The sequence below is a fragment of the Aphelocoma coerulescens genome (assembly GCF_041296385.1).
Source record: "Aphelocoma coerulescens isolate FSJ_1873_10779 chromosome Z unlocalized genomic scaffold, UR_Acoe_1.0 ChrZ, whole genome shotgun sequence".
Lineage (NCBI taxonomy): Eukaryota > Metazoa > Chordata > Aves > Passeriformes > Corvidae > Aphelocoma > Aphelocoma coerulescens.
The window spans coordinates 34,380,314-34,394,201 of record NW_027184085.1 but is presented as its reverse complement, the minus strand read 5'-3'; the positions used below and the strand labels follow the sequence as shown (position 1 = coordinate 34,394,201).

Sequence of the window (13,888 nt, the reverse complement as noted above, 5' to 3'; positions counted from 1 at the left end):
CAATCGACTTGGTGAAGTCCTGAGATACTTGGTAAAATATTTCTGTCTCCAGTCATTCCTTGTATTCACTAACTTGATCCAGTTCACCACATTCCCCACAATAAAACCCCCATGCTTTGTCTAGCAAACCATTTTAAGGGTTGTATTTCTAGGAAAGTAGCTTGTTCACACAAGAAGAATCAATTTTGAATGTGCTTCTGGATTTTATAATCATTGCTAGTACATACAAGTATTTATTTTACCAGAGATTTTATTTGATGCTTTAGGGCAGCAGGCAAGTGTTTAAAACATAGTTCAGAACTGATCTTCAGCCCACTATAATTTGACTCATATAAAACTTTCACACATGCCTTTTATGACAATGTAATTAAACATGTTTTTCTTCAGAACCTCTGCCACTGAACCCAAGCCTCTCTGCTGAAGCAACTACATACAGTGCAGAGCTTTCCTTTCTGGATACTACGGAAACTTATGCCTCATTCATAACTTATTACTCTACATCTGTTCCTCTGACATATGAAATATCCCAGTGGACTTTCCCTGGTGCTCTCCACTGGAGCTTCCAAAGAGTTAGAAAACATTCATTAATTTACACTCCTGTGATAATGAGGGGTATTATCTCCCAGTTTCTGCTTTCATTCTTTAACAGTAAAGATGTCAAGATGGAAAACATCTATTAAATTTGCATGCATAGTCAGGTATTTTGAGATCAGTGTTTAAGGGTGGGTTTTTAAAATTTTTCTAGTTTGAGAGAAGAATTTGACATCTGAAATATTTCATAATTCCATAGACACTGACTTCATGATACAGAGCCAGGGAGGGATTTCTATACCCCAGTCCAATTGGTGCAGACTGGCTTTCATCCTTGTACATCTGCCCTAACTTCTGCTGGCATCCATGTGGTGTGTCTGTGGCCAAAAGACATAATTATTATTTTTTCCCTCCTTTCAGTCCTGAAGAACCAAAGTGATTAAGATTTTATATGGAAAGCAGAAGTTGTATGTATATGCTAGCACATGGAAGTGTTTGAGAGATGATATAGAGCCAGAAGACTCTACTAGCCAGAAGAAGCCAACTTCAGCATGGCACACACTTAACATCATTTGACTGGAAACTTCAGGCAAACTACGCTGCAGACAGGTTTGCTAGAGAGAGAACTGGTTTGCTTGCTCCAGAAAGACTGAAGGAGTTAACCAGTACAAACACAGTGTGAACATGCTGAAGCAGGACCTGAGAGCAAAGCCCAGAGGGAGCCATGTGGATGCATCACAGGATCAGAATGTAGTCCCCATCCATGACACATGCCTCTGTTCTAGTGTCAGACTTTCAGTTTGTACACAGAAAACTCTCCACACCCTGCAGCACACGCAACCTTCCCACTCAAACCTTGTGCTATAGTTATTTCATAACTGAAAGTGTTTGATATCAGGGATTTTAGTAGCATTACAGAAGAACTTCACAGCAGATATGCCTCACATCTGTTGGGTGAGGGTCACAAAGCAAAATCAGGACCCAGATCATGCCCTCAGATGCATGTAAGTAGCCTCTATAGAAATACAAAATGACTGTATTAATAGAATTATTTTATGAACTTTTAAAGAGTTTAACGCACTTTCACATGCGTTAAAAGCTGCTCCCATTGGCATAAAATTGGGAAAAGAACACTTATTTCCCTGGATCCAGTTGAACTACTTTTTTTTTTTTACTGTTGTCCAAAATTTTCAAAGATGAACTTTGATATTAATCATAAAAGTACCATAATTCAGAATTCTCTGACAGACCTCATTGCAAGCACCTTATTTTCCATAATAATTAAGTGAGGGCTTATTTCATGCCACTTTTCCAAAACCACACCAAAGGTAACTGCATGGTTTTGGTGGTACAAGCCCAATAGGTCAGGGAGCTGAAACATTTAAGAGACAGAATAAAATGTCAAATCTTAGCAAGGTGTAGATATTGTTTTCCCACAGAGCCTCATCACTGTTCAGGCCTGCTATTCACCTACAACTGGTTACACGTGAGAGGTATCAGGAACATATATATAGCAGTCAACAAGGCACAAAAAAGCAGAGGTCACCTTCTGTTTGTTCTTCTGATTTTCAGAAGAGGCATTTCAGCAGTGAACTCTTAAAAAAAAAGTATTTACATGTTCAGTTTAAGTTAGTGAGGTTGGGTGACCATGGTGGTAGGCTGATGACTGGACTTGATGATTCTATGATTCTATCTGTCCCTCACAACAACTTCAGTTAATTATGATACATTCATACATGCTATCGCTATCTGCTACAAACACCCAATGAGCATAAACAAATGAGACAGTAAAGTAGGGAAGGAGGTGTAATATTCCTGAAAAGTGAAGAAGAGCTAGCAACAACTTACCTCATGAAGGAGGGCAACCAACATTTGCTGGAAATTGCGGCCCCTGCTGGCCAGAAATCGATTAATAGGCTTGCCATCCCTGCCCATGTGGACTGGGAGGTCGAAACACAGCAACATGCCAGCTGAAAGAGAGAGGGAAGGGGAACAGAAAGGTCAATGCCAACACTCACTCAGAGTCAAGGGAGAACCCAAAGCAAAGTAAGGCTAACTTAATAAAGCCAACAATTCAAAAGAATATGCAAGCACATTTAAGTGGTGTAAAACATCATTTCTTAAGCTGATTCACCTTCAGATTCACAGATATCTTTGGGTCAAAACGTACATACTTGTGTACTTGAAGAAAGTGACAGCCTACCTGCAAGGCCTGGTGTCATGCCTGGTTGCTTGTTCCTCTCATACATTTTCAGCAAGAAATTTGGAACACCTGCCACTGTCTTCCCCTGGTCCAAGCGTGTGGTCCCTCCTCTCAAGGCAGAATGATACACAGCACGGGGCATGTTGGTCATCTCCTGTTTCACAAGTGATGTTGCAAACTCTTCAAAAGCTTGAAAAAGTGCAATGCAATGAAGGGAAAAGAAAGGGAATGTGAGAGTCTGATGACTGAGAGACAAAATTAACCCTGGAAAACCCAGAATGACACCAGTACTTCTTTCCCACTTCGTAGCAGAGCAGCAGTCTAAATCTGATGTTGTAGCATGGGAAGGAAGGAAGGAAGGACATCTCTATCTGGAGATTCCCATCTGAAGTGGGAAACAGCGTTACTGAAAATCATGGGAACTTGCTAAAAAAAAGAAACGTGAGGAAGTTCCAGTATAAAGCTACTTTATTCAAAACTGACGTGAGTATATTTAAAGTTGGAAAGACATATAGCCTTCCTTAAGTATTCCATGAGCTGTTGATTGCCTTCTTTGACTGCTACAAAAGTAACAGAAACAGCAGCACATGCTGATAGAAGGACACATAGTAGAGTACCAGTCTAAATCACATTTTTGTAGCATGTCAGGAAGGGCACCTGCATCCTGGGAGTTTTTTCCTCCACCTGTAATGCCAATATCCTTCAAATGAAACCCAGAGAATGCAGTCAGCAATTTTCACTGCAGTGATATAGGCAGAAACTCAAAGTCTTTGTCTTCAACCCTCAACACTTCTGTTTTGTTGGAAGAGTAGGTATTGACGTGAAAACACTCTCCACCTACCTGCTCTACACTTTTTATAAAAGCTTTTTTGTTTAGGGTGGCTACAACAATAAGGAAGAAATTTGCTGAAGGAGGGAGCTATTTCTCTGCTGGAAACCATTCACAATGACAGAGATCCCTTACCCTGCTGTCATATTTCTGCATTTGCTGGTTATGCCAAAAGACATAAATATAAGCCACTCGGAAGCAATTCTTCAGGCAGGGGACAAGCCAAGGCTCTAGACTGACAAGTATAATTCAAACTACAAAATCTGGATAAATTTAGCGAAACAACTAGATGTGCAGTAAACACTACAAATATGGTATTTCAGTGCTTGAAATCAATTTGAGGGTAAACATAACTAGCATCACATGAACAATTTTTTTATTATTATTATCATTGTTGTTACTATTGTTATTATCATTATCATCATCTCCTTTGCAGTAAGGATACTACCACTATTACTAACAGCAACAACAACAACGATATCAAGCTTATAGTTCTTTTTATGAATTATTTTTCACTCTCTGAATTACCAGGTCTGAGAAAAGTCCCAGGCATCCAGAATGAAACACCATTAAAATAAAAAAATAAGGCTGGCATACCCTTTCTGATATCCTGGGAATCTAGTACTTACAAACAGTATGAAAACTGATGTGACTAATCCATTTTAAAGGAGTTTGAACAAAATACTACCTAAAGTTCCACCTTCCAACGCTTCATGTAAGTAGTTACATGTTATTAATCTCAATAACATGTACCACCAGAATTCCAGCAAATGAGATGACACAGATTCAGCTCCTATAGAACAGAGACTCTGGCTTTTGGCCTGTCTTGAACATTGCCTCATTAATACAGTTTCATACTCTTTTGGTGAAGCAATTAACTCTCAACAACCACTCCAGCCAGTCACTAAAGCTTTTGCTCAAGTGTTCTGGACTCTGTGTTAACTAATAATGTCAGAAGACAACTCTGAGGGAGAAACTTCTGTGAATGCTTGGATTCAAGTATGTTTTCATACCAGTCTGTGGTTGCTGCATCTCTGAATTCAGTCTGTTCACTTTAAATTCCATTTTGGTTTCCTATCTTCCTAGAAGGTTGGCTGTCTCAGCATTCATTACACAGATTGGGTTTTCTGTCAAAATACTCACTCTCTTTCATTGAACTAAATTATGTCATTCTCCCTTACAAAGCTTCCAGGATTTAGTAGTTAAGACTCTCTAGGTTAGGCTGCACTTACTCCAGATGCCAATGCATGCAGAGTTTGACAAACAGATTTTTTTAGAAGCCCCCACTGGGGGAAGATACTACAAAACACTACCTACTATCTCATGGCAATGTTTACAGGCTGCAATCACACATCAAGATCCCATGTATTCTACAAAGAATGAAATAACAATGTCTATGTCCTGGCACAATATCTCAAATCTTGTAACTGTTAAGTTAAAGAGCATTTCTGCAAGTAATCAAGTGAAAGGCAAAAATCTCAAATACTGAAGGTAAATCAACTGCACACGTTTCAGGACAAGTGTATCAACCAGAGATTATCTGTTGAAGCATACTTCAGTATCAATATGCATCACTACAATTACACATTAAGCATAGCACTGATACCTTCATTAAGCAGACTTTGTGTACAGTATTGTTTTCATACCATTAATACTCTGTTTACAAAACAATAAATACTAAATTTATTTTACTTCAATCTGTCCTGGGCTAAAATACAGAGTTGCCTTCAGAAACATCTGTTCAGTCCTCCCTACTGAAGTCACACTGTGATGAAACAGTGAGTACTTGAAGTAAATAATAACGAACTGGCTTTCCCTTTAGGACAGGTAAAGAATTTTTAATTATCAACATTTTTTCCCATCATCATGACCTAAGTCCCACCATCTTCCTAGAAATGGGTTGTGGGCTTTATTTTCCTTTGAACTTTTACTTTACATTTTTTCCCATAATTTGTTAAGGAAAAAATCGCAGGCTGCACTTTAACGTGACACTCCATTACAAAACAGCCACATATCTGTACAGTCACTGTGATTACATATTTGCAAAGTAACCTCAAATACTGGATATATTATACCTCCTAAAACAGCAGCTGGTGTTAGAGACAGCAGCTTGATATATGAAGAACCCGGAACAAATAGATTTGCTTCCTGATCCTCTTCATCTTCATTCATGTCTATCTCTTCCAGTGAGTCAACTTCTGGTCGTGCCTGGAAGATTTTAAAAAAATTAAATGTCTCCGTAAAAATTCCAAATCCTCATTACCAGTCATGATTCCAAGTGTCAAAAATACCAACGAAATATGAAAAGTTCTCCATTTCATTATTTTCACTCCATTTCATAAATTTGAAGCTGAATGAATAAAAGCTTTTCTTCTACCTGACTGAAAGGCAATGCTGGTTGATAAAAATCACAGGGTGTGTAAATACGTATCTGTAATAGTAAAATTAATCTTGACATTTACATCTGAACTAATATTCATAAAACTTTACTTTCATCCTGATTCTTCTTCAGTCTAACAATGTCCTATACTGGCACTTTAATATAAATAGAACATTTTTCCTACACATTACTTTTATGTGTTAGTTCTTGGAATTTGAAAAACTGCAACATATTTCCATTGCTTTCAATTAAAACGTATTTACTCATTTTCTGTAAAGTACTGCACCAGTAACATGACTGTAAAGTAACTGCACCACTAATACACAACTATGTACTACTGTGAAAGATTTAGTCTTGCAGCAGAGTTTATACATTTCCCTTATTCTATCTTGTGGTCTTCTATGTAAAACACATTTTTCATTTGTCAGGTTTACGCTGAACTCTTCTCACTGATTCATATAAAGTATGCTTTTTAATTTTAAAGTTGCATATTCCAGCCTTTTCATAACAGCCAGTTACAACACACAAATGAAGCCTATCCTACAATAAAGAGGTAAATAAAACCTTTACTATAAAGCCATAAGATTCATTATGCCATAAAGTACCAATGGACTACTGAGTCCTGCCTAGTGTCTCAGACAATGTAAAAAAAAAAAGTCACATAGATGACCTTATGTTCATCTCCCTGTACTCTTCCATTTCGTTAGAGTCAACTAATCAGAAGCTTCAGCTTTTAATAGCCCTCTGCATGCTTAAAAACTTTTTAGTAAGTACCTCAACTCCTTTTAACTGCCTTTATTGATAAAAAAGTAAAATGTTATGCTGTAAAGTTCACAACAAAAACACAGGAAAACCTTTCAGCTTAACTCCAAAAATTGCCCCTACTTTTCAACCTGACTTGCCTGTCCTTTGGGAACAAAAGCACTATCCATGAGTGTGACTGCAATGGAAGAAACAGCTATCACAAGAGCTGCTTAGTGTCAAGACTCAATTGCAAGCACTAACAGAAGAGCATAAAATGCAAATCAGCTGCCCAAAAAAACACTGCTAATTTGATAACAACATAAGAAAAACTACCTTTTGACTGCTTAGCCCTAAGTTTCATTTTTGCCTTTCCCTGCTCGTAAGACTTAGTTATGCCAATCACACGTGGCATCATCTCACGTCACCAGCAGGACCTTGTATTCCTTCAGGAGGCTCCTGGTTTTCTGGCAGACAAGGCACAAGATGGTTATATCCTTTCAAGAGGATATAACCCATGTCAGATGGAAATGTCAGATGTGCTTACTATCAAACATATAACATGGCTACCTGTCCAGGAAGATGAAGAATTGTATGTTCTTCAGAGCCAAATGATGAGAGTGATTTATAGGCTGAAATGGCTACAAGGGCATCCTACAAAATTAACAGGAAGAAAAAGAAAATCACAAACACAGCATATAGTATTGCTACCTACTGGAAACTCCACATACAAAGAGCTTATCAAGTAACTACTGAAAAAGAATTTAACAATATTTTACTAAGGCACAGTCTCAATTGCTTACTTTTTATACATACAATGCAAAGGAGCAAGACCAATTATCTAGGCTTGAAACCAAGCACTCTGAGGGTACTTTAGGTAGAAATATCCAAGCTATGAGAATAATGTTGATAACATATTGATGTTTTAGCTGTTGCTAAGAAGTGCTTACTCTAAATCAAAGACTTTTCAGCTTCCTGTGCCAGTAAGCAGGTGCACAAGATGCTCAGAGGGAGCACGGCCAAGACAGATGACCTGAACTGACCAAAGGGATATTCCACATCATACAACTTTATGCCTAGTATATAAACTCAGGGAAGTTGGCCAGACGGTACCCATTACTGCTCAGGGATGGACTGGGCATCCCTCAGTGGGTGGTGAGCAATTGTATTGTGCATCACTTGTTTATAATTGAGTTTTATTCCTCTTTGTTGTTTTGTTATATCCCTTTTCATTACGATTATTATTGTTATTTTTGTTTTGTTGTTATTATTATTACACAGTCACTTTATTTCATTTATTAACCTGTTCTTGTCTCAACCCATGGGGTTTACCTTTTTCCAGTTCTCTTCCCCATCCCACCACAAGGATGGTTGCATGGTACTTAGTTGTCATCTGGGTTAGCCATGGGGATAAAACAGACTGACAGAAGTCCTAGTCTTAAACTAAAATACACTACTTCCACCAGCCCCATGGTGATGATAGTCCAACATTCCCACTGCATTACAGTGCTCCACAAATGAATTGAGTTAGCTGTGATAGCAGCATCTTTGTCAAGAATGCTTCACCGTGTCAAGGCTGAAATCTTCCAGGGGAAGTTACACAAGTTTCACAGAATATGCTCAGTTGGAATATGTGAGATCCACAAAGATCATCAAGTCCAATTCCCGGCCCTGTACAGGACAACCCCAAGAGTCACATCATGTGCCTGAGAGCATTGTCCAAATGCTTCTTGAACTCTGTCAGGCTGGTGCTGTGACCACTGCCCTGGGGAGCCTGTTCCAGTGCCCAATCACCCTCTAGGGGAAGAACCATTTCCTAATATCCATTCTAAATCTCCCCTGACACAGCTTCAGGCCATGCTCTCAGGTCCCGTCACCGGTCACCACAGAGAAGAGATCAGTGCCTGCCCCTCCTCTTCCCCTTGTGATGACGCTGCAGACTCAGATGAGGTCTGTCCTCAGTCTCCTCCAGGCTGAACAGAGCAAGTGACCTCAGCCACTCCTCACACGGCTTCCGCTCAAGGCCCTTCACCATCTTTGTGACCATTGTTTGGATGTTCTCAAGCAGTTTAAAATCTTTCTTATATTGTGGTGCCCAAAACTGCCCCCAGGACTTGAGGTGAGGTCATACTAGTGCAGAGTTTGTTTTGTAATTCCCCTTGGAAATGGCAGAAGTCAGAACCTTCAGTTACCACCTTTCATGTGTAGTACATTGCCTCAGAAACAGTGTTAAGCAACAAGAACGAAACCGTATTAGAAAATGAGATTACTGACACTGTCTTGACAGAAAAGTACAAAACTTAATATCCTGTTACTGACATCAGAAATTTTCAATTCTATCACTTACCTTGTTCTGTGTATTGTTCCAAAGGAAGCTGATAACTTGAGCTTTGAATTTCTACAAAAGCAAAGGAAATACGCATTTATGTTTTCTTTGACCAAATAAGCAGCTGAAATACAGGCAGTTACCTGAAACAACTTATTGCCACATCAACATACATTGACCTAGGAAAGTGGAATGGGTGCAGCTTTGAACTCCATCCACATGTCCTCATCCCTCTCATTCTGTGAGAGGGATACCATGGATTAACCTCGCACTAGAATTTCCCACCTATCTCCCAGGATTCACTAATGCAAGTGAAAATTGTGAAACTGTATAAACGTGCATTTGACTAATCTGAACTAGGTAGTGGGTGCAATTTTATCAAAATCAAGCAGGCGTTTGTAGAAGTTATATACAAATGTATACTAAAAGAAAGACTCACCTTAGTCCATAAGTACGTACCTCAAATTCATTTGTATTCACTGTTAATGAGGGAACCAGGGAAAACAATTCATTCAGCGCTTTTAAAATGAGGGGTCTTGTATCACAACTCAGCTTTGGTGACAGAGCATTCCATGTAGAACGGATGCAAACAACCTGGAAGCAAAGTGGGAAGCATCCTTACTAACAGCTATCCCAACTTCACTTAAACAACGTTTCTTTGCAGTGCTTGTCCTTGCTTTTCCTTCTTGAGAACAGGAATTAATATATGGTTCATAAACAGTAAAAAAGAAAGCATGTTGAAAATTCACTAGTATATCAACTGACATAACACAGTAATACTGCACAGTACTTTACCAGGGAAAGCAACTACCAGTAGGAATAAATAGCACACTGTTAGCAATACACAAAGCTGTACATCTCTCTTCATACCACATCAGTGCTCTACTTAACTTGGTCAAATTAGCTAAAAAGCAAGCTGTCTCAGGGAATTCAACAGGATGAAAGCAGAGGAAGTCACCGAGGAATCTATTCTTGCTGGTAACCCTCTAAAACAAAATGCCTTTAATATTTAAGATCAATCAAAGCCAGAAAAATTTGCAGAACAAATGCAAAACACAAAAGCTCAGGAATCCAGAAACTGTTGGAAACTGTCAAACTACAATAAACACTAAACACTAATACCTAATACTGAATACATTTACACTGTAACTAGAGCACAACAGGATGCATAACTGGTCTTCCAGGATACATAATTTCTTCCCTGGAAACAACAGTTTCCAGGTAACCAGAGAAACAGTTCTCTTGGTAACCAGCCATGTATTTTCCCGAAAACTTAAATAATTCCAATGCAGTATTTCATCAAACCTTAATGTTGCTACCTGTGGAGAACTTAATATTTCAGAATTTTGCCACCATATCTAAAATAATTCTATCTATAATAATCTGTTGTTATCATTTGTCTTTCAGATTTCAGGCTCCACTTCAAAAAAAAGAGTACAAAATAGGAAAAAATACAAACCAAATAAACAACAAAAAACCCCAACAAACAAAACCGAAAACCCCAAGAAACTACAACTCTATTCACCCTACTCCACCCTCCCCACAGAACCACAACACAAAGAGAAACCCCCAACCCCAAACCATGTATGAACCATGCTTAGAACCAAAGTCTAGACAAAAATTTTAAAATAGCAATGGCAAAGGAAAGTATAATTTTCAGCCTTCTAAAGGGAAAAACTGCAAATCAGGACTTTAAATAATCTGAGAAAATTCCAGGGAAATGTCTTTCAGGCATAAAAAATTACAACAAAGCAACAGAAAATGAAGACATTGAGAAACACAAATTGATCTAGGTAATGAAATCAAATAAAGGCATGTTTATGAAGATATTCCCCAAAGGCATTAAGAAAGGTAGTTCTAGTATTCTGCACTGAAAAAACAGAATATTTGGTATCACTGAATGCAGGTAATTGCCAAATTAAGCAGTCACTTCAGTGAGTGTAAAACACATTTCAGGGTGCAGTTTAAAAATCCAAAGATGTATTTCGAGTTGAATCCATTTCAGGAACAGCAAACCCATGAGTGTGTTTCTATGGTAACAACCACTGATGGCTAGAAAGACCTCATCTGATAACATTCCAAGGGAAAATGATACCTCTCTTTCCATTCTTTCAAAACAGACCATTTGCAAGAATAAGAAAAAAGGTCTTCCAGCATTCAGAAAGGCAGACATATCTATTAGCACTGGAAGTTCCTCCTCAGCTATCTAGAAATATTAAATTTGTAATGAGTTAGTTGTCTGGAAAACACAACATGTATTAATATGTAGAAAAGAAGTTGTGCATTTGTGGAATTGGATACTGTAATTTACAAAGACTAACAAATCATTAGCTAGCCAAACATGTTTAATTTCATTCTTTCCTATAGTAACACACATATTCTCCAACTTCAGCTAAGAGGTGAAAAAAGGCCTTAAAAATGGCGAGCATTCTAACAGAAGTTTCAGATTTAGCTTAGGACTATAGAATTCCTTTTCAAAAGGTATTTCCTCAACTTGCAACATAACAGCTGTCCTACAAAAAACTCCTACCAAATGACATACTGTAAACCGGAACAGGGGGATGGGAAGAGTGGGAAACTGGTACCATAAAAACCCACAGTAAACAAAAAAAGGTTATAAAAGCAGTAATAACCTTGACATGATGTCTTCCTGGAGGAATGGGCAACTGTGATAAATATCTTGTGATGAAGTTTATCTGCTAGTCATGAATCCCCAAGGAAAAGCTCTGTGATTCCATAGACACTGTTCAGCTTGACAAAGCTGTCCTCTGAAAATGCAAAATACTCTAGAAAACTAGCAAGATAAGAGAACTTCACAAAACTGGTATGCCAATTACTGTCTGAAAAAAAAGGATCAGTGCTATTCAGAAAACGTGTTTACAGATCTAGACATGCTAGTGTAATACTTTGGTAAAAGTGCTTAAGTCTGTTTTCATTTTTTGTTGTGTGGGTTTTTTTCATTCTGGTTTGTTCCAATTAATATATCATTGTCATCTGGAGACATTAACAACCACACAGCACTTTTGGTACAATGCATTTTAGTTTACATTTATGTTTTCTTGTTATTTTTAAAATTTATTTTAAAATAGCAAGCTCGCCACCGCACAAAACACTGACTTCCAGATGGGAAAAATTAAAAGCTAAATTTTACAGATGATGAGGAGAGACAAAGCACTTCTGCTTCAGGTGACCTACTGCCCTAAAAGGGTGAGAAATCTTAGGAGAAAAACAGAGTACAACAACATTTAAATGGAAAGGGGATTTAAAAACTATACTTAGCAATTTATTCTTGACTGTTTCTTGGCTTGCATACTCTACTTGATACATGAAATCAATTAGATGCCAGAAGAGCCTCATATGAAGTACACTAGCTTCTGTTGAAATCACTGGAGAAAAAACAAATTACATGCTGAGAAACAGGAAATGTGATCTGGCAAGAACTGCATGGGTTTTTTCCATTTTTGATGTGCAAGTCACTGTGCATTATTCATTAAAGATGTTTTGTTATACCTACCAAGCAAAAAGTTGGGGGGGGGGGGGGAGGAGGAGGGAGTTAGCCCTTCTTGCAAGTCCTGCAAAAGCTAAGCTTATAGTATTAACACCATTCATGTAGGACGCACTTTGAGCAAAGCCACTACCTTTATACAAAATAATTACTGCAGCCAGCAGAATGGATAACTATTCTTACACAAGAGTGAACCAAAAAAAAGAAATCAAGAAATCAATGTTACAGCACATTTTGTTACTGCATTTCTTTTACAAAGGAGCCTTTCTGAGACTCTCAGAACTGACAAAGCCATAGGTGTATAGGGTTCCATCACCAACTGAGTGAACACTATACATATGAAAACATAATTTATTATTCTGGTTCAGAAGTTGACTGAAAGTTATGTGCTCTCTAAAATCTTACATCTAAGCAGCTGCACACAGAAAAGCTTGGAGACTATATCCCTTTCCCTTAAGTCACTGACAGAGACAGAAAACACCAAAACAAAACCAATCTCTATGATTATGTCCTTCCTGCACTGCAAACTAGAGTCTAAATAATAAATAAGAGACAGACTAAATAACTTAACCCAAATGGTCACCCAGCTTGCCAAACCACAAGAAAAATCCCTGTTAAAGTTTCAGAACAGCTAGGCGGTAGACTTGGTCTCCCACAACATTACACTGTAGTTGGGGAAATAAGGCGAGTTGAATTTGGACAGGAAAAATTGGTAACGTCCACGAAGTCTGTCTGTCCATCTTCCTTTCCTCCTTCCTTATATCCTTCCTTCCTTCCATCCTGAGTAGTCTTAGCTTTCCAGTCCTCAACAGTGGTACAGTATACATCTGTTTTCAAATGAGGCTATTAGAGTAGGATGTGACATTTATCATATATCTAACGCCTGCTTCTTTGCAAGACAAAGTCTAAATATAATCCAGCCTGGGAAAAAACTGATTCAATACCAAGGCCAGCATTCAAGAATCTATGTGACATAAGAAGGGCCAAATTCCACATCAAAGGCAAACAAAAAATTACCCTGAATAAATTGTTTCTTAGCAGCCATTGTCTGAAGATTTTTAATTATACTGAATCCTGGTATCTATGAATGATTCACTGTATTGTTCATGAACTGCTAAGTGATTTCAAATACTGTGGCAATGGCTGGCCCTACTGCAGTAAACACTGCAGTGAAAGTGTATTAGTGGCAAACGTAAAATTGCTGCTCAGCAGAGAACGGGTAATCAAATATTCCTGCAGGATATAATCAGTCCACTACTCTGATGGCTTGTATAGTACAGCTTGTCAGTAGTAGATTCACAGCATGACTGTGCCTGTATCACAACTCCTGCGATGTCACTGGCTGGGATGTGGATACAAAGAGCCTTGTCTCC

General features: G+C 38.3%; 1 protein-coding gene across 2 annotated transcripts in view; it reads right to left on the bottom strand.

Annotated features, from left to right (window-relative positions):
• FOCAD (focadhesin) overlaps positions 1-13,888 on the bottom strand; it is a 97,448-nt gene that overhangs the window by 35,636 nt on the left and 47,924 nt on the right. For both annotated transcript variants that reach the window (XM_069000743.1, XM_069000744.1), the window contains 6 exons: positions 9,470-9,604; positions 9,032-9,082; positions 7,255-7,338; positions 5,639-5,771; positions 2,735-2,923; positions 2,380-2,501 (listed from right to left, as the gene is read on the bottom strand). In XM_069000743.1, the coding sequence (XP_068856844.1) occupies positions 2,380-2,501; positions 2,735-2,923; positions 5,639-5,771; positions 7,255-7,338; positions 9,032-9,082; positions 9,470-9,604 (714 nt within the window). The remainder of the gene's footprint in view (positions 1-2,379; positions 2,502-2,734; positions 2,924-5,638; positions 5,772-7,254; positions 7,339-9,031; positions 9,083-9,469; positions 9,605-13,888) is intronic.